We start from the raw sequence: 27,906 nt of genomic DNA on the forward strand, positions 1-27,906 counted from the left end.
TGGGGAAATGTGCAGCTCTCCTCCAATGCCTCCACAGCTGTTTGATACAGCTGTTATTTGGTGAAGGAGATAGTTCTATGTTCTGAGCAAGGCACCTGGGAGTTTGTGTGTGGAAATTCCCGAAAATACCACCCATGTCTTACTGCTCTCAAGCTTGTTCATGCACAAGCACACAGACACACAGAGAGAGCAAAGTCTGGCATTTCACTGCAGCTGGAGAAAGTAGTATTTTAATGTCGTGGAAGAGACTTGGCAGACATAAAAGGTCAGAAACACAGAACGGGGTCAGCAAAACCAGGGGAATGGGGCTCAGTGGAGAGCTTTCCTAAGGGCCAGCAGCACAAAGAGCATCAGGCATTAAGCTTTGACAGGTGCCACCCACACCTGCTCCTCCTACGCAGCCTAGACGGAACAGAAGCAGGTGGATGTTATGGCACTGCCCTCTGCTGGAAAGAAACCACACTGCAACAGAATACAGGTAACCTCAAATGATACCACACGCAGCAAGGTTAGCCTATAACTGAGAGTCATTTTTCCAAGCAGGTGAAGGCGGTATAACTGGAGAACTAGCGTACACACTCATTTATTGCATCCTACACACCCAACACTCAGGGCAAAGGCGGGAATTACTTTCTGCCTCCAGGTTTTATTATTTGAAGCATCGGCACCTGGGAGTAGATTTCCAGTTCTGGTCTGGATTTTCAGAGCCAGGCTGCATTGCTATGCCACAGGCAAAGATTTAGGCTAAGGATGGGGAAGCTGTGGTCCTCTAATTTGGTGCTGGACTCCCATCAGCCCCAGTTACCATAGGCAATTGAGTTGAGAGTCCTATCACATCTGGAAGGGCTACGGCTTCTGCATCCCTAGTTGGTTAGATCCAGCCAGCTTGCTGAGCCCAACAGCTGGATATTCTGCACTGACTGTAGGAAGTTCTTGGCAAAAAAGCAAGCTTGTAATAAGGCCAGAACTTCTTCTTCCTGTCGAAAATGTCACTATTTTTTGTTCAAGAAAGAAAGGCCTCAATTTACTCTCATAAAAAAAAAGAAAGATCTCATACTCCCTTCCCATTTATAAGAGTGTATTATTGTGGATTTGGCAGGGCTGGGAACTCGCACTCCACCAGACAGGAACAAAATGAACATTCCCCGCTACGTCTTGTGGCTGCAGCTGCTAAATACAACAAATAGGCTCTGGGAGAATTGCAAAATCCTGGTTAGGGAGCCTCATGGTTAGGGATGCATTATTCATCACCCTCTACCTGGGGGTAGGGTGTTAGGAGAGGGGTAGTACTTCTGATGGGGGACACATTGTGCTCCTTCTGGGGTAGTTTGTTCAGCTTTGGGCCTCACCCTGCACTCAGCTCTCACTTGTGGCTCCTAGAAACTGTCAGCATATGACAGCAGCCACACTCTGGGAAATGGCTTAAAGTGGCCGGCTAAACCAGGCAAGGGTAGCCGATGGGTCTCAAACCCTCGGTGAGTTAAGGACTTCCCCTGTATATGAAGACAGGCTCCAGCAGATGGAGTGGATGAGACCAATAGTGGGCCCAATGGTCAAGAAGGCGATTTCTGCACATCCTGCAGAGGGAAGTGAGGGGCAAAGGGGGCTCCTCGACAACTTGGGAAAACAGCCCATCTAGGAGAAGGAAGACTCTGATCCTAGACCTCTGCTGCCTTGAGGGATGTCTTCAGGAGAAGACAAGGCTAAGGAGAAAACCCTAAGCAAATCTGCAGTTCCCAAGGTGGTTGGATGGTGCCTTCTACGCCTCCGTCCAGCAACTCCTGCAGCCAAGCTGCTGTCAAACACATTGCTCTGCTTTCCTTTGGGCCACATCAGCAAGGCCGAGAGAGGGGTCTTGCCATCTGGGCAGCCTGGGACCTCCATACACACTGCCCAGGCTTGCGCCTTGGGGAGGTAACTCTGGTGCTCCAAACACAGCGATGAGACTTCACCCACCGAGGCACACTCCATTGTCTTTCGAGACAGACAGGTGTCAACAACTTCTAGAGACAGTGCTCACCTTCAGCTTTCCCCAAAACAGTGCCATCCAAATGTTGTAGGGACTGCAACTCCCTTCATCCCTGGCCATTGGGCACGCTGGCCAGGTTTGATGGGAATTGGGAGCCCGACGAGATCTGGAACGCACCGAGTCAGAAAAGGCTGCCTTGCACTCTGCACTTGCACCAAGTAACTGATATTGCACCAAGTGACAATCTGGAAGGCCAAGGAAGCAATCCCCCCACTTTGGATGAGCTCCTAGCTTCTCTGGAAGAAGAACACCCCTTCTGTTTTCTTTTCAAGGGCAGAGCTGCCAGCCTTTATGCCTAGATATGTCTGAAAAGCATTTCTACCACTGCTCTTGGGAAGTCTCATCGTAACCGTTTGAGCACCAGGAAGGCAGATTTAGTATCCCCCATCGCCTAGGATGAGGACTAAGCTTGAGCAAAATGTGCCGGACGACAACCCCTTTCTCTCAGAGTCTCGCAGCAAGCTAAGCACTTCCAAGTTAGGCTAGGATCACCACGAAGACAGCAGGCCTGGCGTTTTGCCAGGTTTGGTGCAAACGGCAGGCGGCTTGCTGGGGGGCAGGGAGGCGAGGGCTGTGTGCAGTGCAGAGACAGGAACACTCTGGATCATGGGGGGAACGACATGTCAGGAGCAGCCTGGGAGGAGAAAAAGAAAAGTCAGGCGCAGAAGGAGTTCAGTTCAAAATAAATCCAGAAAGGCAGAAGCCCAACAGATGACCCCAAAAAGCCCCGATAAGATCACGGTTTCTCCAGGTGGTTCTCCACGACATACTGCTCTGTGAGGTGTCCCACAGTCAATTTAGAGGAAAGGACCGTAGCTCAGTAGGAGAGCATGTGTTTGGCATGCAGAAGGTCTCAAGGTGAATCCCATCAGCGCCAGATAGGTCTGGGAGAGACTCTTGCCTGAATCCTGGAGAGCTGCTGACTTAGGATAAGGCAGCTTCTTGTGTACTTGCCTTCTTGCCTCTCTGTAATTGCAAGCCTGGAGGTGCCTGGCCAAATTAAAAGGGACAGGGTTCACCTTTAAAAGCCCTAGGCAGCTCAGGCCCTGCGTACCTCAAGGACTGCCTCTGCCAGCCCCAGAGTTGGCACCCAGGATTCCTGGGTAGCTGCCAGCAGTGGTTGGCCGGTGCCTCTTGGAACTGGTAGGTTTTAAGGCAGGGAGACTGACAGTAGGTGGCGCTAGAGACAATGTCTGGCAGAGGCAATTAATTCTCATTTTTGTCTCCACTGGCCTCTTCCCTGCTGAGGATAGGGGGCAGGAAGATGGCAGGTAGTACCAACCCCTGGCTGGAAGTAAGAAGGCAGGCAGGCTGAGTTGATTGAGCTTGGCAAGGGAATGCCCATTCGCCCCAATGGATGAGCCTCCACCAGCTGCCAGGGGTCCAGCAGACCCTGCCCTACTGGTGGCTGCCCCACAGCCCCCTCTTTAACCCCTCCAGTGTTCCAATCAGCATTATTGGCAGGGTGTACGAGCTGCCATTCAGCGTTTCCCACAATACCCCTGGATTGAACCCTGGCCACGCAGGTCCTTGTCCTGAAGTCTAACCACTGTGACACACTGCCCATTCAGTAGTGTTCACTGGAAAGTTCTACAATCACTTTCAATTTCAATATAGTGTAAACTATGAGCAAAGCTGTCAACTTGATTTTCAGAGCATGCTAGTGGGACCTGGAGCCCAACCAGTCTGTCCAAACCAGTGGTCCATCTCCCCAGTCCTGCGGTATTTGCAACTCACCAGTTTCAGGCTTCTTCTATCTCATCCTTGTGGATAAACCTGGCAAGGAGAGTCAGAAAGAGACAGTTTTTAAAAACAGTTGTTTCCCTAAAAGGCTTTCCTTCTTTTTTCCTAATCCACCCCAGGCAGGAACAGTTTGCCCCAGCAGTGTGTCCTGTTACATGACAAATCAAAGCAGTCCCCAAACACATTTTGCCTCACAGTGCAGGATCTAGCAGATGGGTGGGGAAACCTGAGGCCTGTGGATGGAATGCAGCCCTCCAGACATTTCAGTCTGGCCCTCCTCAGGCCACAGCCTCCTCACAGGCCTTTCTTTGTGCCTCAAGTATTTTTGCCTGGCTGGATCCTGTCAAAGAGGTACAATTCCCAAAGTTCTCTGGAAAGAATAATTGATTGCACTGGTCAACAACAAATTTGTTGTCTGCGTTTTTTCAGATGATTTAGGACGAATCTGATGCGCTGAATCCAAAAATCACATTGGTTTTGCTCAATCAGGTCAAGTTTTTGAGCTATGGCCACATGTCATTTTTTTACGTTTTTGTTCAAATGTACGCTTGTGTGGAGCATTTTAGAAGAAGTTGGTGGGGGTAAAATGCCATGTCGAATAATTGTTTTGATTGGAAATGATTATTTTAATGACAAGAAGTATTCAGGTCCGATAGTTCTGGGTGATTATGTCAAAAAGGGATCAGTTTGAAGTCATAAAACCTCGAAATCTTCCATAAATTGGTGCAGCAAAGCATAAAGTCATTTTGTTATTAAACTTGGTGACCAGGATAAAGCTTGGGCGCCACACATGGTGTGCAAGGCATGCACCAAGACTCTACGTGGGTGGACCAATGGCAAGAGGAGTCTGAACTTTGGAATTCCCATGGTTTGGAGGGAGCCGACAAACCATGTCACTGACTGCTACTTCTGCGTTGTTGATGTGACTGGGATCAACAGAAAGAACCGGAGCAGCCTCAAGTATCCTGATCTTCAATCAGCACGTCGTCCTGTAGCTCATTGTGATGAAATTCCAATACCTATCTTCAGAGAACTTCCTGACATTAGTGACGAAGATGCCTCCAGTGTTGAAGGACACGAAGAAGAAGAAGTGGTTCTTGAAGATGTTGCTCCACATCCATTTTCCCAAAAGGAGTTGAATGATCTAGTTCGTGACCTCAGCTTGTCAAAGGACTCTGCCGAACTGTTGGCATCCAGATTGAAGGAAAAAAACCTCCTCTCTGACAGTGCTCACATCAGCTTCTTCCGCAACAGGCATCAAGAGTACCTCCATTTTTTCTCGGAAGAGAAGGACTTGGTGTACTGTACAGATATTGCACAGCTTCTGCTCAAGCTTGGAGTGCCACAGTACGAACCCAAAGATTGGAGACTGTTCATTGACAGCAGCAAGCGATCACTGAAATGTGTTCTGCTACACAACGGCAACCAGTTTGCCTCTATACCCCTGGCTCACTCGACTACACTGAAGAACTATGAAGCGGTGAAGTATGTGCTGGAGAAAATTGGTTATGATCAACATAAGTGGTTTATTTGTGTTGACCTGAAGATGGTGAACTTTTTGTTGGGACAACAGTCTGGCTTCACCAAGTACCCATGTTTTCTGTGCATGTGGGATAGTAGGGACCGTGCTCAGCATTACACGAAGAAGGACTGGCCTGTGCGGGAGGAATTGGTGCCTTGCAAAGAAAGGAACGTCATCAACGACCCTCTGGTGGACAGAGACAGAATACTCTTCCCACCGCTGCACATCAAGCTCGGCTTAATCAAGCAGTTCACCAAGGCTCTGGACAAGGATGGTGACTGCTTCACTTACTTGTGCCAGGCTTTTCCAGGATTGACCATGGAGAAGTTGAAAGCTGGCATCTTTGACGGTCCTCAGATCTGTCAGCTCATCAGAGATCCAGAGTTCGGAAACTCAATGAACGAAGTGGAACTGGAAGCGTGGAAGGCATTTGTTCTGGTAGTGAAGAACTTTCTGGGCAACAATAAGGCCAGAAACTACGCAGAACTTGTCAACAACATGCTGACTGCTTTCAGAAACCTGGGCTGCAACATGAGCGTCAAGATGCACTACCTATTTTCACATATGGACCGGTTTCCTGAGAACCTGGGTTCAATGAGTGACGAGCAGGGGGAGAGATTCCATCAGGACATGAGAGAGATGGAGACCAGGTATCAGGGTCGCTGGGACGCAGTCATGATGGCTGACTACTGTTGGACTCTGAAGAGAGAGCTCCGTGCTGCTGAGCATTCCAGGAGTTCCAAGAAACGGAAGTTCAAGCCCTGAAGTTTGAAAAATGGTGAAGCAACATGCAATTTACGTGTACTTACCTTTATCAATGCCCACCATTCAGTTTACAGTAATCGATGTTTCTATCAGGTAATCAATATATGTTGTTGGAAAAACGTTTTTTTTCTCTTAAAAACATATTTAGGATGATATGTGTTGACAAAAATCAGCTGATAATGCCACAAAAATGTAATCGTTTTTGTCACAAGATCTGTTTTTTTTCAAATCAACATAGCACAAAAACCTGACCTGATGGAGAGAAACGGATGCCATTTCCTGATTCAGCAGTGCAAAAATACCCTAAATCAGTTGTAGAAATCTAGACAACATTCAAAAAGTAAAAAATTGTTGCCCGGTGTTGTTAATCCACTCTGGGAACTTTTGCTCTGTAATGGGAATATGGGTCTCCTAACAGCCCTCACCTTGCTAACAAAGGTCCGTATAGTTAAAGCTATGGTTTTCCCAGTAGTGATGTATGGAAGTGAGAGCTGGACCATAAAGAAGGCTGATCGCCGAAGAATTAATGCTTTTGAATTATGGTGCTGGAGGAGACTCTCTTGAGAGTCCCATGGACTGCAAGAAGATCAAACCTCTCCATTTTGAAGGAAATCAGCCCTGAGTGCTCACTGGAAGGACAGATCGTGAAGCTGAGGCTCCAATACTTTGGCCACCTCATGAGAAGAGAAGACTCCCTGGAAAAGACCCTGATGTTGGGAAAGATGGAGGGCACAAGGAGAAGGGGACAACAGAGGACGAGATGGTTGGACAGTGTTCTCGAAGCTACCAGCAGTGGAAGACAGGAGTGCCTGGCGTGCTCTGGTCCATGGGGTCACGAAGAGTCGGACACAACTAAATGACTAAACAACAGCAACAGCCCTCAGCACCCTTAACAAACTACAGCTCCCAGGATTCTTTGAGGGAGGCCATAGGTGTTTAAAGTGGTATGATACTGCTTTAAATGTGTGGTGTAGATGGGACGCAAGTTGAACATGCAGTCCTACCACACAAAAGTCCACTCACTTTCTTTGTTTCAGCCGCTCAATTAAGGTGAGCAAAGTCATATCCTGGTTACTATTGTTAAACACCTGAGCCAGGAGTCCTTGCCAATCTATTCCAACACACTTAGAAATCCTACCAGCAGATCTCAATCTACCTTCTGCTAACCCCTTAATATATATATATATAAGCTTTTGTTTTGTTTTGTTTTTACAATCAAGCAGTGTATAATTTTTACAAAATAAACAAATAAAAAGTTTTTAACGAAACGAATAAATCTGACATAGGCACAAGGCTCAGCTCGCCGGTTTTCTTTTTAAAGTTTCCAGTCCTCAAGTATGAGGAAAAGAAGGGCGCAGCAGAGGAAAGTGAAGGATAACTAAAGGAGGCTAGATCTTACGCCGAATCGAACTGCGCAGGGGCCCCTCCTCCTCGTCAGGTTCACCCGTCCTGTAAATAGAAAAAAATATTTGTCATGCTGCGCTTAACAAAAATGCCTTGCTCTCTTCATATCCTGCAGTGATTTCTGTTTTTTAAAAACCACACAGTGTTTTGTACAAGAGCAAAGCAATAGCTCCTCCTGTTGGCAGATAAAATAACTACTCAGGGCACCCATAGAAATGGTTAATTTAGGTGATGCGAGCTAATGAGCCTTGCCAACCATGGATTTATTCACATTTCCATGGGCCCAAAAGGGTAGACTACCCGTGTTTTGGATTGTGACAGCCTCTGCCCTGCTGCTTGGAGGGCTGGTGGCCTGACCCCTACTGCCAAGGACCCCTCCTTGCAACCCAACTATTGTGGTGGGGGAGCAGTGGCGTAGCGTGGGGAGGGCCACAGGGGTGCAAAATTGTTAAAGCCGCCAAATTTCAACACCTGGTGCTGTCTCAATACAGTTACGCGATTCCGTTGCTGGGCTCTGTTGAAAACGGCCTCTCTATGAGAACCTCTCTGGGCAATGGAACAACTCTTCTTTTCTTATCTCTACAGCTGCAATCTCTTGGGTGCCGCAGATGCTGTTAGGCAGCTGAATGCGCATGTGTTCTCTGTCTCTGTCCGTTTCCCTCCTTCTCAACCTTGCTCCTCCAGGTAGCCCGGAGTGCTGGCAACCCACGCTATGCCACTGGCAGGGAGGGAGAAGCTTTGTATTTACTTTTCCAAAGCCCCAAGTTTAACAATTTGCTGTCTTGCTATCAGGCCAGATTCAAGTTACTTGTGTTCATTCATAAAGCCCTAAACAACTTGAGGTCCAAATACCTTAAGGACTGCCTGACTCCTTAAGGTCCACCTCAATCACTGAGACTGTCTGAAGGATGACTTCTGGCTGGTTCCCAACGCTCCTAAGGCTGGGTTGGTCTAAACTAGGGACTGAGCCTTGAGCGTGGCACGCCCTGCCCTGCGGAACTCCCTGCCACTAGAGTTCGGCAGGAACCATCCCTTCCTTCTTTAATATGTTTTTTGAAAACTATATTGCCATGAACCAATCACTATGTTTTACTGATGTATTTATGGATGCTTTTGGCTGATTTTATCCTTATATGTCGCATACCACCTGGATATGTTTTTATGAAAGTGCCGGCTATAAATATATATATAAAGAAATAAATAAACAAAACTCATAATTTGAGTGTGCTACTTGTTTTCTCCTTGCTAGGTCACCTGTCTGCACCTGCCATATATAATAGCCCCTCCATCCTAGGTCACCCACTCATTTAAGCTTTTCAGGAGAAAGGAGTTACCTCTGTTGCTGGTTGAACTTGCAGCGACAACGTCGACCTGGGAAAGAGAGAAAGAAATCCCAAGTAGGGCAAACAGTGAAAGAGAATCAGTACGGGGAATCAGTGAGGGGCAAAGACTCTGGCATTGCCAGCCTTCTTTTGGGAAGGGAGTGTTGCCAAGTGGTTGGAACAGAAAGCAGCCCACATTAGAGGGAGCCCACGGGTCAGTGGCAGAATGCATAGAGACAGTCCCAACTCCAATCCACAAAATATCTAAAGACAGGATGGGAAAGACTAAATTTAAGAGCACTGAAGCCAGCCAGTCTTGAACTAAATAGATCAACAGTCTGAGGTCCACATGGGGCTCAGAGACTACACGTGAGACCTGCAACAAAATGTTGCAGCACAGAGTGCCGCTGCTTGGGGTTCTAGCCAGCCATGCCCTCCTCCCAAAAACTCCATTCCACACATCCTCTCAACGGCATTCTGAGGACACAAGCAGCTTTCATTGGGTTGCTCTTTCAGTTGGAGAAGATTCCCCCCTATGGGTTTTCCCTTGATGTGTTTTCTTTTTGCAAACCTCAAGGTTCCCCCAAGGATACAAACACACCCTCCTGTATCTCAGAGGCTCCAATTTATCTACAAACCTGGTGACACTTAGCAGCTGCATGTGCTGTTAACGTGCTACAGAAGACCACCAGAAGGTGGCAGTAGAAAGTTATGGCAGAGCACGTAACTTTGCCTGTGGAAGGCCCCAAATTCAGTCCCTGGTGTCTCCAGGGATGTGAGCGATGGGAAAGACATCTGCTGGGGTCCCTGTAGAGCCTCTTCCAGTCAGAGGCTGCAATAGTGGACAAGGCAGGCCAAATGCCTGACTCCGTAAAAGACAGCTTCATATATAAAATCATAGAATTCTAGAGTTGGAAGGGACCACAAGGGTCATCAAGTCCAACCACCTGCAATGCGGGATTTTTATTTTTAATTTTTCCCAATGTGAGCCTTGAACCCATGACCCTGATATTAAGAGTCTCATGCTCTACTGACTGAGCCATATGTCCACATGGGCTCCTTGATCCATTTCCCTTCAGTAGTTTCCCCCTCCTACCCCGCCCTCACCAGCAGCTTTTCACTCCTCGAGAGAAAAGGTACAAGTACAGTGGTACCTCGGGTTAAGTACTTAATTCGTTCCGGAGTTCCATACTTAACCTGAAACTGTTCTTAACCTGAAGCACCACTTTAGCTAATGGGGCCTCCTGCTGCTGCCGCGCTGCCGGAGCACGATTTCTGTTCTCATCCTGAAGCAAAGTTCTTAACCTGAAGCACTATTTCTGGGTTAGCGGAGTCTGTAACCTGAAGTGTATGGAACCTGAAGCGTCTGTAACCTGAGGTACCACTGTATCCGGTATCTGAGACAGTGTGTGCAACTGAGCCCCGCTGTGTGGGCCTTAAGAGGAGAAAAAAATAACAACTGGACAGTGGTGGCTAGTTCCCATTTGGAACTGGCGAGGCAGGAGGCAGGGAGGTCAACAGTAGGTGGCGCCAGAGCACGCTAATTCTAGTTTTGTCCACATCTGCCTCCCTGATGACTGCTATGACACTGAGATTGAGGACAAGGGTAGCCAGTAATACCATGTATGCTGGATGTAAGTAAGACAGCAAAGTTGGGTCTGGCAGAGGGCAGACTGAGAGTTGGTGAGGCAGTGTCCCTTTCGCCCTGAGCGATCAGCCCTCAACTAAACAGGTGTGTGAAAGGAGCCCTTCCTCCCCACACCTGCAGCTTCTGCAGTCGCAATGTTGGGGAAATTCAGCAGGTGCCATGGCTCAGCTTGGCTCATTATAAGGCAGGGAAATGCGGCGGGGGGGGGGGGGGGAGAAAAGGAGAGAATCTACTCACTGAGCACAATGAGAATGCCAAGCAGGAACAGGACGACAGCAAAAATCAGCCCCCCAATTCTCAGTGAGTGGTAATCTGAGAAGGAAGGAGAAGGAAGAAGTGGTCATTTCCAGCTGGGAACACATCCCTGACTTGGAATGAGGGGATGCTCTTGTGATGCTTTGCATCAGTGTTCCCCAACCCGGTGCTCTCCGGATCAGTAACAGCCGGTGCCCATCGGGATGGGTAGGGCGAAATTCTGGTAACCCAAACCATAGGCGGAGCTCTCAAACCAATGATAGCTAAAGGTAAAGATACCCCTGACTGTTCGGTCCAGTCGCGGACGACTCTGGGGTTGCGGCGTGCATCTCGCTTTATTGGCCGAGGCAGCCGGCGTACAGCTTCTGGGTCATGTGGCCAGCATGACTAAGCCACTTCTGGCGAACCAGAGCAGTGCACGGAAACACCGTTTACCTTCCCGCCGGAGCGGTACCTATTTATCTACTTGTACTTTGATGTGCTTTCGAACTGCTAGGTGGGCAGGAACTGGGACCGAACAATGGGAACTCACTCCGTTTCCAATTGGCAAGCCCTAGGCTCAGTAGTTTAGACCACAGCGCCACCCACATCCCCAAGCCAATGATAGCAAACGCCAACTAAGGAAAGGAGGCCCCATTCTCCTCGCAGAGCTTCAATTCCCACAGTTCCCTGTGGAGAGGGATTGACTGCGAAACCACTCTGGAAACTGTAGCCCTGTGAAGGGAATAGGGGTCTCCTAAGAACTCTCAGAACAACAGCTCCCAGGGTTCTTGGGGGGGGAGAGACATGACTATTTAAAGAAGTATCACAGCACTTTTAAGGCACGGTGTAAATGTGGCACAGGTTTCCTCCTCCCTGTTGAGTCCTAGAAGGCAGAAGCACTGAGACTAAGGAATAGGAAGCTGACAGCCAGAGCTGTCTTGTCAGTGAAGAGGTAGGCAGACAGGTGAGGGCTGGCTGGGGACAGATTGACCTTGATGAGGCAGTGCCCCATTTGCTCGAATGGATGGGTCTCCACTGTGGGGAGCAAGGGAGACATAGGCTGAGGAAAACCCACTCCTTTGTATCAGTGCTGTGCTCCAAGTCAGAGTCATCCGCACCTCTTTTAAAGTTGTAGTTTTTTTAATTTCAAAAACGAGGAGATTGGACAACATGTTTTTTGTTTCCAAAAGTCTGTTGGGGTGGTCTCTGCCCTTGCCATCTATCCCCCAGGTACTAACAACTGGCTCACCATAATTGAATGGGTCGTGTGGAATGTCCTTGGGTTGTGGTGGTTCTGAAAGAGGCAAACAAACACACACACACATAGAGAGAGGAGATTAATAATACGGTTATCCTTAAATCTTCCCTCCCCGCCCCCGCGCCCCCATTAATCAATCACTTTATACTAAACAACTTAGCATTATAATCTTGATAAACCCGATTTGGGGGGAAATGTTTTGTTTTTATCATTTATTTTTATTTATACCCCACTGTTCCTCCTCTTTAAATTGCATTTCCAATCCTACCTGGCAACTAAGCAGCACATAAATTAAGAAATAACAACAAAAGCAACACTGAAAAGGCTTGAATATATAAGGGGCACTTTCAGACACCTGCTATTTTCGGGTGACATTCAAGCACGTACTGGCAAGTTCAGGTTTATTTATTTGATTTATTATATTTTTATCCTACCTTCTGCCACCCCCGCCCCCCACAAGAGGTTTGAGGTAGTGTATATGGTTTTCCCCTTCCCCATTTAATCCCCACAAAAATCCTGTGAAGTAGGCTGAGAGGCAGTGACTAGACCGAGGTCACCCAGTGACATAGCTGTCAACGTTTTCCTTTTTTTAAGGGAAATTCCCTTATTCTGAATAGGATTCCTTGCAAGAAAAGGAAAAAGTTGACAGGTATGCCCAGTGAGTGTGGATTTGAGCCCTGATCTCCCAGGTTCTAGTCCAAGATTCTAACCGCTACACCACCTTGGCTCACCAAGATCCTTTTTTACTATAAGGTGCAGTACATTTTTGAACTGGGTTTTCTTTTTGCACAGAGTACAAAATGCCCAAATGTCAGCAGACGTTCTCAGCCATTTCTCCTCCTCCCCTGCCCACCCCCCCAAGCTTACCTGCTACTGCAGATCCTATCAAGATCCCACACAGAGGCAGAAGGAACCACAACTCCATGACTGTTCTGAGGAGATATAAAAGCAACGAATAGTCAGATTCCTGGCTTGAGCAATGTGCAGGATATAATATGCTTTAGCTGAGATTCCTGCATTGAAAGGGTTGGACTAGATGACTCTTGGGGTCCCTTCCAATTCTATGATTCTGGGGTTTGATCTGCCCACCATCCAGGCAAGCAAGAATCGTAAGAATTCAAGGACGCATTCCAGCAAGGCAAAAACTCCCAGGAAGAGCACAAAGCAAGGCTGGTGAGGTGTGCAGCCTGGAGGGAAAGGGGTGTGGTCTGTGACAGGGGGTGTGGCCTGGTGAAAGGGGGCGTTGCCTGGAGAGAGACTGAGGACCACACAGAGAGTCCTGGAAGGTTGCATTTAGCCCTGAGGTTCCCTACTATAGGGTCCAACTACACATTGTGTTAGGCACACTTTCTAAAAAGTGTACAGTGGTACCTTGGGTTACAGACGCTTCAGGTTACGGATGCTTCAGGTTACAGACTCCACTAATCCAGAAATAGTACCTTGGGTTAAGAACTTTGCTTCAGGATGAGAACAGAAATTGAGTGGCGGCGGCATGGCGGCAGCGGGAGTTCCCATTAGCTAAAGTGGTACCTCAGGTTAAGAACAGTTTCAGGTTAAGAACAGAATTAAGTTCTTAACCCGGGTACCACTGTACTTAGCCCCAGCATGCAAAGAGAACCCTATTGGGGTCCGTCTGGATCCCAGTGCAAGAGGAAGGGGCTAAACCTTTCTCCCCTATCCTGTTTTTCCACTAAAAACAGCTGCCATGAGCTACAAATTCCACCTTTTCAGACATGTTCTTCTTCAGGGCATTTCCCCTCTTCATTCCCCCTTCTCCCTCCTCCACCCTTTTCTCCCAACAGCAGTGCTCAGCAAGGTAGTTGCCTTTCCCTCTTGAGAGGGCTCCTGCGCTGTCAACGGACGCACCAATCTGAGGCAACCAACAGAAATTCAACAGGTAATGTTTCCCACCTCACTCGGCATTGCCCTGAAGAAAGAACGCAGCCTGTTGGGGAGTTCCCACTGAACAAGCAGGAACCCTGAGAGAACACAAAGTCGGCTTCTCTTAAGGACGGAAAAGTAAACATCAAGTCCACCGGGAGCCAGGGGGGTACGGTTAAAAATAGAGCTTTGCTGAGAAACGTTCCAGAATTAGAGAACGTCCCTCAAAACGCAAGCAGGAAACAAGGGTGGCTGAGAAGTGTCAGCAAGACGGCTGTGGGGAGAGGGGCGGTTTGGGAGGGGGGTTCAGATCAGCCAGGTGGAAAGGGAAATGGACTGGGAGAGGAGAGGAAATGGTTCCTCAAACAGCTGGGGCTGGACCCATTATTTCACATCCTGAAATGGCCTCAATGGCCCTGTGGAAGGGAGGGCAAAGGCCTGTAACTATGGCAATAGGCTTTTTTGCAGCCACCGAAAACTGCTTTGCAATGTTTGCAAATGATAACCTGTCTCTCGGGTGCTCAGGGACGTTTCAGGGTTTCCCTTCTGCCTGCCCTGGCAGGCAATTAAGCTCGCAACCTTCCGGCAGAGAAAGGTCCTGTCGTGCTCTTAACCAGAACATGCGGATCAAAGTGCATTTAACAAGAAAGAGGGAGAATTCAACTAAAATTCAGAGTCTCTGTTTGCAAGTGCCCATGGCCGAGGAGGCACTTACGGAAAACAACTGAGGCTTGCAACAAAATGCTGCAGTATATATCAGGCCTCCGACCTGCTCACCCCTGCTCCAGGATACAGTGGTACCTCAGGTTAAGTACTTACCGTATTTTTCGCCCCATAGGGCGCACCAGCCGATAGGGCACACCTAGTTTTCTTTGGGGGGGAAATAAAGAAAAAAAATTATTCCCCCCCCCCCAGGTGCGGGGCTGGGGCGGAGGAAGCCCGAGCTTCCCCCGACCCCAGCCCCCAGAACAGGCTGCTATCCGCAAGCCTAGGGAGCCCGGCGGGAAGTCGCGCCGGTCTCCCCCGGCTTGCGGAGAGCTGCCCGAAGCCCAGGGCACACTGCACAGTGCACCCCAGGCTTCGGGATGCAGGCAGCTCTCCGCAAGCCTCGGGAGATCAGCTCCCAAGGCTTGCAGAAAGCTTCCTGAAGCCTGGAGAGCGAGAGGGGTCGGTGCGCACTGACCCCTCTCGCTCTCCAGGCTTCAGCGAAAGCCTGCATTCGCCCCATAGGACGCACACACATTTCCCCTTCATTTTTGGAGGGGGGAAAGTGCGTCCTATAGGGCGAAAAATATGGCAATTCGTTCTGGAGGTCTGTTCTTAACCTGAAACTGTTCTTAACCTGAAGCACCACTTCAGCTAATGGGGCCTCCTGCTGCCGCCGCGCCGCCGCTGTGCGATTTCTGTTCTAATCCTGAAGCAAAGTTCTTAACCTGAGGTAATATTTCTGGGTTAGCGGAGTCTGTAACCTGAAACATATGTAACCTGAAGCATATGTAACCCAAGATACCACTGTACTCCATTTTGTACCCCTCTTCCCCACCCGTTCCTCAGAGGTCCCATTTGCCTCAATTTGCGTCAGCACTCATCACGTGACTTCGCTGCTAGTTCAAAAACAACCACTACCACCGGACTAATGCTGGAAGGCACACACCCAATTGCCCGGGAGGGAGGCCGGCCCCTGCTTCCTCACTTCCTACCCCAGCCCCATAGTGCTCAGACAAACAGATCCTTTCTACAAACATCCTTCTGGCTTGCATGTTTGGCTGCTGCTATCACTAACCGAGCAGGAAAGGGGAATAGGAACACTCCCATGCCTTGGCTCACTCTCTGCCAGAAAGGCCACGCTTCCAACTGCAAACATCAGCCAAGAGATTTCTCGGTGCAACAAAGAACGCCCCAGCGCACACATTTGGAGCTGCTCTAAACATTAGGTACCACTTTGCTCTCAAAAAAATGGGTTTTCAAGGTACAGTGCCACGTGTTTGCCCTTGCTCTGCCACCGAGCTACAACACTTCCTTCTGGAATTAGCCGGATTTGCAGCTAGGCAATGATGCCAGCATCGACTGAGAGAGGTGTTGCGGGTAGGAGCAGGGACCTGTCAACCACCTGTCAATCAATGAGCATGGGAGGCGCTGCAAAGAAGTGGGGGACCTCCTCCTCTGCTAGGACGACGCTGGGGACCTCACAACCACGGCACAAGACCAAAAATGTGGAAGCCAGGCTCTGGCAGGGAGCAGAGTGTTGCCAAAGCCTTGTGGAATGTGCAGGAGACGTTTGGGCCTGCCCAGGCAGCTCGTAATTTTGAGATCCATTGGACAAGGGTACAAAAGCTTCTCTCCATGCTGGGGAGATTGAAACGGGGGGACGCAGACGGTTAGACTGGCTGGACAATCAGGGACGGCCAGGTTTAGAGCTGCCTGAATGTTCTTTTGTCGGTTCCTTGTAGCCTTAATTTCCCACACATACACACCCTATTGTTTGTTGCTGTAGCTGCAGAGCAACACCCGCCTGCCTTTCCCTACTGCTCAGTAACTGCACCCCAGCAGGGAACACATTCCTGGAAGAAAGCGAGTTGGCCGCTGGGGTTGCCTCCAGCAGGGCTAGCAATGCTACCGGGCAACAGGAGAAACAGCATGCCTGTGGCAGCCAATTTTGAACCCCACTATGGGGGCAATCGGGACGCGGGTGGAGCTGTGGTCTAAACCACTGAGCCTAGGGCTTGCAGATCGGAAGGTGGGCGGTTCGAATCCCCACCACGGGGTGAGCTCCCATTGTTCGGTCCCAGCTCCTGCCAACCTAGCAGTTCGAAAGCACGTCAAAGTGCAAGTAGATAAATAGGTACCGCTCCAGCGGAAAGGTAAACGGCGTTTCCGTGCGCTGCTCTGGTTTCGCCAGAAGCGGCTTAGTCATGCTGGCCACATGACCCGGAAAAAACTATCTGCGGGCAATCGTCGGCTTCCTCGGTCAGTAAAGCAAGATGAGCGCTGCAACCCCAGAGTCGTTTGCGACTGGACCTTATGGTCAGGGGTCCCTTTAACTTTTTTATGGGGCCAATACATCTGTCGCCTCCAGGCTGCCTGTATTTTGCGGGAGGGATTCGGGCACAGAAAGAAATTTAGGCTTGCAGAATTCCAGTGGGTAAAAGTGCCTAGCTGTTGTTTTGCAACTACAAATCCTAGGTGGAGCAGGGTGGACAACAAACCTTTTTTGTGGTTAGGAAAGCAACAGGGAGACCAGGGTTCAAATTCCCAGGCAGACCTGATGCTCGCTAGGTGACCTGGGGCCAGCCACAGTCTCCCAACCTAAACAACCTCACAGGGTTGTTGTGAAGTTAAAAATGGAGACAGGAGAAAACCATGCGCACCACCCTGAGCTCCTCGGAGGAAAGGGGGAGTATAAAAGCAATAAGATATATATAAAAATTAAAGCTAGATATTGCCTAACCTCTGTGTAAGCTGTGCGCAAGCGAATCCACATAAATGCTCAAGAAACAGATCTGCAGGAGCCCAATATTTATGTAGGCTCTCAAGCTTTTTGGTGTTGTTTAGTCGTGTCCGACTCTTCGTGACCCCATGGACCAGAGCACGCCAGGCACTCCTGTCTTCCACTGCCTCCTGCAGTTTGGTCAAACTCATGCTGGTAGCTTCGAGAACACTGTCCAACCATCTCGTCCTCTGTCGTTCCCTTCTCCTTGTGCCCTCAATCTTTCCCAACATCAGGGTCTTTTCCGGGGAGTCTTCTCTTCTCATGAAGTGGCCCAAGTATTGGAGCCTGAGCTTCAGGATCTGTCCTTCTAGTGAGCACTCAGGGCTGATTTCCTTAAGAATGGAGAGTTTTGATCTTCTTTCAGTCCATGGGACTCTCAAGAGTCTCCTCCAGCACCATAATTCAAAAGCATCAATTCTTCGGCGATCAGCCTTCTTTATGGTCCAGCTCTCACTTCCATACATCACTTCTGGGAAAACCATAGCTTTAACTACACGGACCTTTGTTGACAAGGTGATGTCTCTGCTTTTTAGGATGCTGTCTAGATTTGACATTGCTTTTCTCCCAAGAGGCAGGCATCTTTTAATTTTGTGACTGCTGTCACCATCTTGCACCTTCTCAAGCTTTGCCACCCCCTAATATCCAGCGGGCCAGAGGGGCTGCAAAAACAGGAGGTCCGATGCATGTCCCAATCTGTTGCCATTAATGAAGCCAATTGCATTATTGTTAATTTGCCCTGATGGGAGCATGATGCAGAGAATTTCGGGTTCAAGCACCCAAATGCCTTGGACAATCTCAGCATTGCAGTGCTGAGTTTCAGAGAAAAGGGGGCAGAGAGAGAAAAGAGCCCCCTCACACACACTGGTGGATCCAGTTAACACTGACTGTACCTCAACTGGATCAGACCTTTCCTTGGGGGCTGCATGCCCACCAGTGCCAAGGGGGTGCGTGAGGGGGAGGAGATTCTGTCGCGCAACCTTTTTGCTGGCAGAATCTTAGCACTATGTTGAACACAAGCCTGTACCCTTAAAGCCCCTTTCCCTCCCCACAAAGAATCCTGGCAACTTTAATTTAGCAAGGGCGCTGGGAACTGTAGTTCCCAGGGTTCTTTGCAAGGCTGCTTTAAATGCAGAAAGTACGGCTGCACCGTCACAGGGTGAGGCTAGACATCATGGGAGCATGTCACATCCACACCAAAGGTTTATTTCATTTATTTGTTTTCATAAGCTTTTATTTATATATTTCAAAGAGAAAGTTGAAGCAACATTTGCCAATGTACAATCATATTTTTCTAATTTATGCTGCATGCTAGTTATTCCATATCTTACCTTTTCCACAGTATTTTCAAATCTGTATTTTACTGCTGTTTTTACTCTAAAGCCGCTTGCGTTTTAGCATATTTACAATAGTGTTTTTTTTTAAAAAAACAATCTACAAACTTTCTCCAACCCTCCTTGAATTCTGCCTCATCTTGATTTCTGATTTCGCGAGATAAACTTGCCATTTCTGCATATTCCATCAATGTGAAAAATCACAACGTTATTTTTAAAGCACGTTAAAAACACATTGCTTGCCCCACAACGACCACCACAGAATCCTGGGAACTGCAGTTTGTTTTAAAAAACTGGCTTTCCAAGCACTGCTACACACCAGAGAAAAACGCTTGCCCCCCGAGTCTGCCATGCCCCATTCCAAAAAGCCAACACAACCACCTCTCTGGGGAGGAACAGGGACAGCTCCATTACAGCCCCTGACACAGCTGTCCCTGTTCCTCCCCGGAGAGGTGCCCATTCTGCTGGGTTCTGGCACGCAAGGGTGTTATATTATCCCACCCATAGGCTCACCCTCACAGGAAACTCACCCTGTTCAACAGCAATGCCCTTGGAGTTGTCCTGTCTCCTTTCCCCAGATAAGGGGTGGGGAAATTGCTTCGCTACCTGCCCTGTGCAGCCCCTCGCACCTACCCCTCAGGATCCGTACTTCTGGGCCTCCCTGGTCTTTCGCGAGGAGATAAGGGCTGGTTGGGGTTGAGGGAAAGGAACAAACTTCTTTTTTAAAAAAAAAAAAAGAGGGAAGGTACTGGCTAGCGGCAGAGAAGGAAAGATTAGGGGAGCTAAATTAAGTCTGCCTTGGCTCCAGGACAAAGGCTGCAGGGGAACAGCAGCGTGTGCTGGTGACCAGAAGGTGCGAAAGAAAAGAAAAAAACCCACAGGCAGCACAGCAGAGGAGACAGCCCGGCTGTGCATGCACCATTCACTTAAAAGCACATGGCTTTTAAGAAGCCTGGGAACTGTAGTTTGCCCTTCGCAGAACTACAGTTCCCAATACCCTTAACAAACCGTGGTTCCCAGGATGCTTTGGGCCAGGGTTTCCCAAACACTGGTCTCCGGCTGTTTTTGGACTACAGTTCCCATCATCCCTGACCACTGGTCCTGTTAGCTAAGGGTGATGGGAGTTGTAGTCCCAAAACAGCAGGAGACCCAAGTTTGGGAAGCCCTGCTTTGGGGAAAGCAATGTGCTTTAAATGTATGGGATGCACACAGCCATAGAGGGAGAAGGAGTTGGATCAGGCTAGACTGCCGCCCCCAAACTATGGGATGGACTACCAAGCAGGTCAGGACGCGGGTGGCGCTGTGGGTTAAACCACAGAGCCTAGGACTTGCCAATCAGAAGGTCGGTGGTTCGAATCCCCGCAACGGGGTGAGCTCCTGCTGCTCGGTCCCTGCTCCTGCCAACCTAGCAGTTCGAAAGCACGTCAAGTGCAAGTAGATAAATAGGTACCGCTCCAGCGGGAAGGTAAAAGGTGTTTCCGTGCTCTGCTCTGGTTTGCCAGAAGCGGCTTAGTCATGCTGGCCACATGACCCGGAAGCTGTACGCTGGCTCCCTTGGCCAATAAAGCGAGATGAGCACCGCAACCCCAGAGTCGGTCACGACTGGACCTAATGGTCAGGGGTCCCTTTACCTTTACCTTGCAGGTCTACAGAAGAGAGTGGCCCTACAATTCATGCATTTGTATACTGTGTGTGTGTGTGTGTGTGTTTATTTTCATGCTTTGAGAATATATACCACAGGAAAGCAAGCTACAAGGACATCAAAATACATGCGCCAATGCAGTATTTATTGTTCTTTAAAGTTGCAACTGACTGAATCTGACATTCTGCCGAGGACAATCTGTTAACCAAGGGTACATCAGGTTTGGAAACCTTGAAATGAAACCAGCCCTTTTGTTTTCTCCTCTGCGGGGATGCCTGCAAGCTTTGCCGTGACTCATGATTCATTCCTTTTAACTAGCTAGATTGCCCACACAAACTGATGCCACGCTCTTTGGAGAGAGAATGAAGCACCTCCCTTCCCTTTTCCAGACTTACCTGGAGGGGATGCACTTGAGGCTAAACCCCTGCATTTAATTTATCCATTTAATTGATTGCATTTATATCCCACCTTTTCCTCCAAGGAGATCAAGGTAGTGCACATGGTTTCCTCCCTCCCCATTTAATTGCCCAAACAACCCTGCAAGGTAGGTTAGGCTGAGAGGCAGTGACTGGCCCAAGTGAGCTTCATCTGGAGAGCGGCAAAATGAGAACGGGGCCTTTTCTGCAGTGGCTCCCTGTTTGTGGAATGCTCTCCCTAGGGAGGCTCAACTGGCACCTTCACTACATATCTTTAGGCGCCAGGTTAAAACAGTCTTCTTCACCCATGCCTTTGGCTAATTAATCTATGGCTTAGTATTGGATGTGTATGTTACTGTTTTGTTTATCATGTTAAATATTTTTGTGTTTATATATTGTAAACCATCCTGTGATCCTCGGATTAAGAGTGGTATATAAATTTAATAAATAATACTGACCAAATGGCAATTTGAAACCCGGTCTCCCAGGTCCTAGTCTGGCCCTCTAACCACTACACCACACTGTCTCTCCCCTAAGCTAAGCACCTAGCCTGCCTTTGATTTCTAAGGCAGGAGTGGGATGGGAGGGGTAGGACTGGGAATGGGGAGTGCAACGGTTTAACCCTTTCTCTGCATGCCAGTTAACTTACTCCACCCACCCACTCTGTTGCTTCTTGTCCTTATCGCACGCAAACACACATGCCTGCTATCTTAAGAAGAAGAAAATACACAACAGCAGACTACACATTTAATGCAGACTGCAGTTTGTCCATTCCCTAGCATAGTTAACCAGACTTTTTGCTGTAAGGGGCTATTGGGTCAGTGGTTTGATCCAGGTTGGTACATTGGGTATCAGAAACAAAAAAAAAATGGCCCCAGAACCAGCTAAGAGTCATCCTTTTATTGTTATTTTCAGTGGAAACATCAATGCACGTCTCTTTGCACTTGGAATGGGGAGCATATGGCTTTCCTGATATGGATTAACTCCCAGCAGCAGCATGGCCAATGGTCAGAGATGAAAACCAAAGCTTCTCCAACCTTACTTCATTTTAATATACTCAAAACAAAGGAGCGAAAGGAAGACAGATCTCTGCCCCAAGAAGCTGGAAATCTAAATTCCAGCAGTAAGGGAGACACTGACTCTATAAGGCCAAGCTGTCTATGCCCCCCGCCCCACCACAACATTACCTGTTGGGAGCAGGCCAAGGTCTTTTTGTCCAACCCCCTGCAATGAGGGAATCTCTTTTCTTGTAACTTGAAGCCATTGGTTCAGGTACTACCCTCTGGAGCAAGAGAAAACAAGCTGCTTGCTCCATCTTCCATGCGACAGCCTTGTATATATTTGAAAATGGCTATCCTATCTCCTTTCAGTCTCCTCTTTTCTAGGCTAAATACTCCGCTCCTTCAACTGTTCCTCATAAGGCTTGGTTTCCAGACCCTTGGTCATCTCAGTTGCCCTCCTCTTGTTCCAGCTTGTCAATATCCTTCTTAAATTGTGGCACCCAGAACTGGACACAGTAAGTATTCCAGGTGTGGTCTGGCAGGACAGAGTGGTACTATGACTTCCCTTGACTTGGACACTACACTTTTGTTGATGCAGCCTAGAATGGCATTAGCTTTTTTGCTGCTGCATCACACTGCTGTCTCATTTGAAGCAGGTTCGGGATGCTTAGGAAATATAGACAGAAAAGGAGGCTTGGTTCCTGCCTAGGACTTGGCCATTCATTGGCTCATTGCTTTTGTAGGTTAGTATTGTGAGAGCTGGACCATAAAGAAGGCTGATCGCCAAAGAATTGATGCTTTTGAATTATGGTGCTGGAGGAGACTCTTGAGAGTCCCATGGACTGCAAGAAGATCAAACGCATCCATTCTTAAGGGAATCAGCCCTGAGTGCTCACTGGAAGGACAGATCCTGAAGCTGAGGCTCCAATACTTTGGCCACCTCGTGAGAAGAGAAGACTCCCTGGAAAAGACCCTGATATTGGGAAAGATGGAGGGCACAAGGAGAAGGGGAAGACAGAGGACGAGATGGTTGGACAGTGTTCTCAAAGCTACCAATATGAGTTTGACCAAACTGCGGGAGGCAGTGGAAGACAGGAGTGCCTGGTGTGCTCTGGTCCACGGGGTCACGAAGAGTTGGACACGACTAAATGACGACGACGACAAAATTGCGAGAGGCAGGGGAAGAAGCGACCCAGCAAGGAAAATTCCTCTTGGGTGTAGCACACGGGAGTTCAGCTAAGCCCTTTGGCCAAGCCCTCTCCCCTGACTTGTTGTTTGGCAGCTCTGTCTAAATATACCCAGGCTAGCAGGATGCTGGAGTTATAAATATCCCCCATACTCGACCCCCATGGCATCCAGTCTCACAGCTCTGCTTGGGTTCATTTCAGTACCAAGCCCTTCCGAAGACGATAAGTAGCAACAGCATTCCACCTTTGCCGCAAGCCTGTTCTCCATTTGCACAAAACTCACAGGCCTGGAGAAGATTGTCTTGGGTTTGTGGGTGGGGAGCAGCAGTTAATATCTCCATGCATTTGCACCCTGGCCTTGATCCTGAGAAGGGTTGTCAGAGCGGCTCACAATTAAAACTATCCATTTAAAACGACAGGTGGCTGCATTTTAAAAAAAGAAGCAGAACATTAAAAACTTGGGCAAATTATAAAACTTTAAAACCCACGTCAGTAGTGTTATATTGTTTAAATTGTTGTTGTTTTTTACTGTTTTAATAGTTATAAGGTTTTGATTAACTTGTCTTACATTTTTAATAACGAATGTCTTCAACTTTTGGATGAAATTGCATTATTGTGCATTTTAAACACGTCTGGATATATTTGTTGCCATTTATACTTGTAAAGTGGTTAGAAGCCCTTTTGGCAACTCAGCAGTATATAAATAAATAAATAGCTAACAACAACTGTGGGAAATTGCAGTCAAATATAACTAGCAAGCCTAGGGCTAGTTAATGCATGAAGGAGTTAAAACCACAGAATTGTATTCCTAGACTCAGTTAGTTCATGCCCCCTCACCTCTGGTAAAGGAGGATATGCTTAACGTACAAGGAAGATCTAGTAGGAAAGGGGAAATTAATTACACCGTCTCCTCCAAGTTGGTCTCGTATGTTAAAGTAATTAAAGAGACTAAGATTTTTCTTGTTCCTGCCTGCAGAGATTAGGAAACTAGGAAATTTCCCGGATTTGGCTAAAGACACCAGGCTAAAGGTAGAAGATAGGTCCACTAGCATGCAACCTTTTAGAACATACACAAGCACTTTAAAAATTGTACTGTGATTTTCGCTCACAATAAAAAAAAACCCTGAAAAGCAAGTTGCTATTGTTCCCCTTCTACAGATGGAAAAACCGAACAAGGGGAACGTATGCTACGTGGAGCCAGTGCCTTGATCCATCTGGCTCAGAATCACCTCCACCAACTTCCGCTGCCTGGTGCAGGCTTCTCAGAGGCATCTGGTTGGCCAAGAACAAGAAGCTGGGGTTTTCAGAACCATTGGCCTGATCCTGCAGGTTCTACTTACATTGTGCAGATGCCTGATTATCGTCTTCCAAAGCAACTACTCTATTCCGAACTTAAAAATGGAAATCGCAATGCTGGTGGTCAACAAAAGGGGTTTAAAGGCAAATCTCAAGGCAAATCTAAACAAATGTAGTATAAACACCGACAACTGGGAAACACTGGCCTGTGAGAGATTCAGTTGTAGAACAGCCTTTACCAAAGGAGTCATGGACTTTGAAGACACTCGAACTCAGGACGCAAGGGAGAAACATGCTAAGAGGAAGACACGCTTGGCAAATCCACACCGTGAGCCACTCCCACCTGGAAACCAATGTCCCCACTGTGGAAGGACGTGTGGGTCCAGAATTGCATGGGGTTGAAGGAGAATGTCATGAAAATGTTTTATAGATGGTATATCACCCCGGTAAAATTGGCAAAAATGTACAAAACATGTAATAAATGCTGGAAATGTAAAGAAAAAGAGGGATCATTCTACCATATGTGGTGGGAATGTAAGAAAGTGAAAAGCTTCTGGGAAGCAATCTATAATGAACTGAAAAAGATGTTAAAATACACCTTTACTAAGAAACCAGAAGCCTTTCTTTTAGGGATTACAGGAAAAGATATAAGAAGAAAAGACTTTAGACTCTTCCAGTATGCAGTTACGGCAGCAAGAATTCTTTTGGCCCAGAAATGGAAACAAGAGGACATACCGACGATTCAAGAATGGAGAATGAAACTGACTGACTATGCGGAACTGGACAAACTGACTGGGAAAATAAGATATGTTCGAAACCAAAAGTTCATCGAAGATTGGGGAAAATTTGTTGATTATCTGAAAAATGTATGTGAGGTGCAAACAACGCTAGTGGGGTTTCAAGAAGCACTGTAAAAAATTTTTAAAGAGGTATTGCTGAAAGTAAATAGAAAAAAGGAGGGAAGACAAATGGCAATGCTATTAAAGAAATGCGCATTAAAGGGTAAAAATGGATGATTGTCAGGGAAGTTGAAGGAAGTCCAAAATATGAATTTTGTTAAAATCTGGTAAAATTTGGATAAATGATTTGAATGTATGGAAAACTAATAAAAATCTATTTAAAAAAAAAAAAAGAATTGGCCTCCACAGTCACTTAACGGACTCATTGTTAAAACCGTGTTTATGGAAGACAATCTTACTCGGCTACAAGTGATCGCCAAAGAAGACGACTTATGCTATTATGGTGCTCTCCAGATTATTTGGACTGCAATCATTCCTGAGTGTAACAAACAGGCTGGTAGAAATGAGAACCACAGAGCACATAAGAAGAGCCCTTGGGGGATTAGTTCGAACAGCATCCTAGAAAGGCTGTACTTCAGCAGTTGAGCAGCTCCTTCGCCCGCAAAAGGTCTCAGGGTCAATCCCTGGCATCTCCAGGTAAGGCTGAAAAAACCCACCCTCCTGCTAGATGGTATAAGAAGGCAACTTCCTGCATTTCCCCCAGTGGCCAGCCAGACACGACAGCATTAGCCCTTTCTGTTGCCTTTCCCCAGCAACTCATCCTCAAGAGGCAGGCTGCCTTTGACCTGGCAATTTGCATGTAGCCCTTCATAAGACACACCCTCCATCCATTTGCCTAATGCCCCCTTCCGGGCCATCTCAGCACACCAAGTTCCATGAAGAAATTCTGTAATTTGCAAAACACTAACGCAGCATTCTCGCAAGCCCAGAGCGTTTCCCTTAGGAATGTTGCTAAAGGCAGTCAAAGAAATGGCCCATTCTTTGTCCCTTAAAGCCAAGCAAATATTTCGAGTCAACATGAGTCGATCGGGTCACTTGCCATGCTCACCTAACACAAGCCTCCCATTCAACCACCTTCCTCTGGAAATACTTCCAAGCCTTTCCCACTTAGGGTTGCCTGCCAGCCACCTCCACCGCCAGCACCTAGGCTCCTGTCTCTTTTTCAAATTGAGCGCCACGCAAAACTTCAACAGGAGAAGACTTCCCTGCCAATAACGTGATGTGGGGGGAGGGAGAGGTTTCCCCTGTTGAACTTGTGCCTGTTTGCACCACTGGGGAAGACACAGAAGCTTTTCTAATAAGAGTCATGCGGCTCTTCGGAGTTATCCTCCCAAACCCCTGGGATTATTCCAAAATAGCGGGTCTTTCCCACAGATTTCAAGATCACCCCGATGACCTTTGCAGGAGGACGGCCTCCTTCGTACGCTGTTAAATTTTCGGAGACCACAACTAATGCAGAGAAACCCAGGCACACGCTCTTCCACATTATCCAGCTGTTTCATGGGGCTTGGGGAAGGAAAACTGTTTATTTGCCCCGTCAACTGAGCACCGAGAGGCACGCATACCAGGAGGTAAAGAACCGGAATAACCAGGGGCAGCAACGTCAAGGAGAAGAGTCCTGGCTCAGCTGTAGAACATCTGCTTTGAGTGCAGAAGGTTCCAGGTCCAATCCTTGGCTTCTGCAAGTTAGGGGTTGGGGAATTCTCCGGATTGAAACCCTGGAGAAACAGCTGTCAATCAGTGTGCGCAATACAGAACTAGAGGGCCAGCTGGTCTGCTTCCACTCTTCTTAAGTTGGCAAAGGTCGGAGCCCCACCCCCACCCCACCCCAGACCCTAGCACACTAACAAGAGCCCCCTAGACCTGCCACATTGAGGGGAAAGACTCACCAAGAGGAGTGGGGCCATGGAAAGTATCCTGCCCTCCAAAAACCTGGAGCTGACTTTGCTAGTAGCTCCCAAACCTAGATTTAATAGTGAACTAATGACGGGTGACCACCAGTATTAGCGCTTTCCAGGAGGCAAAGTCACGCACAAAAAGAAACCCGACCTCCAAAAGGAGGCGATTTCGTGCCCCTTATCCAGATTCTGGCGTCCCTGTTCACTCCGGATCGCACCCACCTCGAAATCAACCCACAACAGCGGACCGTTGCCTTGAACTTACTTGGCAAAGCGCTTTCCCAGAAGTTCAGAGACGCACACAAACACCGGTTGCTTTCGGTCGCCCCCACCTCTTCCTACCCGTCCTCGCTGCTTGCCACGCGGTTCCGGGCCCGATCGGTGGTCCCGACCTTGGCGCGCTTCCCTTGCCGAGCGTCGGAAAGCAGCCTCGTCGCCGGCGCGAACCCGGGTGGGTGTGGGAGGCGCCGCGGGGGCCGGCGGGGCCTGGGCGGGGCGCGGAGCTCGGCGGGGCCGGCCGGGGGTCAGCAGCCGTAGGGAAAGGCCGGAGAAGGGAAAGGGAGGCTGGCAGGCTGCCGTCGTGTTGGCGTGCGCGCACAGCTAGCGCGCCTTGCAGTTGCGTGTGGATGGCGCACGCGGCAGATCCGGGCGTGGGGCTGCTTGACGCGCGCGGACACGGGTGTAGTGAATGAGATCCGTGCCGAAGACCGTTCATGACAGGCGTCGATTTCTCTTCCCCTCGTTTTTTTATGCGTGTTTCTAAAAAGTGACTCTGAGGAATGCGTGGACGCTCCTCTGTGTCGGGCACACAAGCCCCGCCCCCTTAACCACGTTTTTTTCTGACCGCCCCCCACCCACTCATCCCACGATCGTCCTTTTTCTTTGCTTTCTCGCATTCCTGCAGACTTTGCCCACCCTCGGTAACCACACGGTGGTGTGTCCTCGTGGGTTGGTGTGCGCGTGCGCGCATAGCAACGCTGGGAAGTCCGGGATCAAATTGCAGGGGGTTGAACTGGATTACCCTTAAGGTCCCTTC

General features: G+C 48.5%; 3 protein-coding genes across 5 annotated transcripts in view; 1 reads left to right on the forward strand and 2 right to left on the reverse strand.

Annotated features, from left to right (window-relative positions):
- LOC310769052 (membrane-spanning 4-domains subfamily A member 4A-like) overlaps positions 1-27,906 on the reverse strand; it is a 639,318-nt gene that overhangs the window by 107,315 nt on the left and 504,097 nt on the right. The window lies entirely within an intron of this gene.
- On the reverse strand, positions 215-27,688 carry FXYD1 (FXYD domain containing ion transport regulator 1). 3 transcript variants are annotated; one of them, XM_083628235.1, is made up of 8 exons: positions 27,136-27,688; positions 12,796-12,860; positions 11,920-11,964; positions 10,671-10,745; positions 8,798-8,834; positions 7,459-7,508; positions 3,767-3,805; positions 215-2,663 (listed from the first exon to the last, which is right to left on the reverse strand). In XM_083628235.1, the coding sequence occupies exons 2-7, from the start codon at positions 12,851-12,853 to the stop codon at positions 3,783-3,785; spliced, it is 288 nt and encodes a 95-aa protein (XP_083484361.1). In that variant the 5' UTR covers positions 12,854-12,860; positions 27,136-27,688; the 3' UTR covers positions 215-2,663; positions 3,767-3,782. The 3 variants fall into 3 exon arrangements, with proteins under 3 accessions (XP_083484361.1, XP_083484363.1, XP_083484362.1); XM_083628237.1 differs by lacking the exon at positions 27,136-27,688 and adding an exon at positions 19,161-19,443; XM_083628236.1 differs by lacking the exon at positions 27,136-27,688 and adding an exon at positions 19,264-19,430.
- The window catches only part of LOC310768100 (uncharacterized protein), a gene marked incomplete at its 5' end in the record, with an annotated part of 210,707 nt that continues 186,817 nt past the window's right edge, over positions 4,017-27,906 (forward strand). The window contains 2 exons of the mRNA XM_083625810.1: positions 4,017-4,123; positions 4,802-6,251. Of these exons, the coding sequence (XP_083481936.1) occupies positions 4,017-4,123; positions 4,802-6,059 (1,365 nt within the window). The 3' untranslated portion in view covers positions 6,060-6,251. The remainder of the gene's footprint in view (positions 4,124-4,801; positions 6,252-27,906) is intronic.

The sequence above is a fragment of the Podarcis filfolensis genome (assembly GCF_964270895.1).
Source record: "Podarcis filfolensis genome assembly, chromosome: 8".
Taxonomy (NCBI): domain Eukaryota; kingdom Metazoa; phylum Chordata; class Lepidosauria; order Squamata; family Lacertidae; genus Podarcis; species Podarcis filfolensis.

Bases quoted from the DNA above. Each gene is read 5' to 3' on its own strand.
- FXYD1 (XM_083628235.1), bottom strand. From the start codon at position 12,853: ATGGAGTTGTGGTTCCTTCTGCCTCTGTGTGGGATCTTGATAGGATCT. The intron at 11,965-12,795 runs GTAAGCTTGGGG...TGCCTCTTTCAG, and splicing joins GATAGGATCTGCAGTAGCAG to AACCACCACAACCCAAGGAC. The intron at 10,746-11,919 runs GTGAGCCAGTTG...CTTCCTTCTCAG, and splicing joins ACACGACCCATTCAATTATG to ATTACCACTCACTGAGAATT.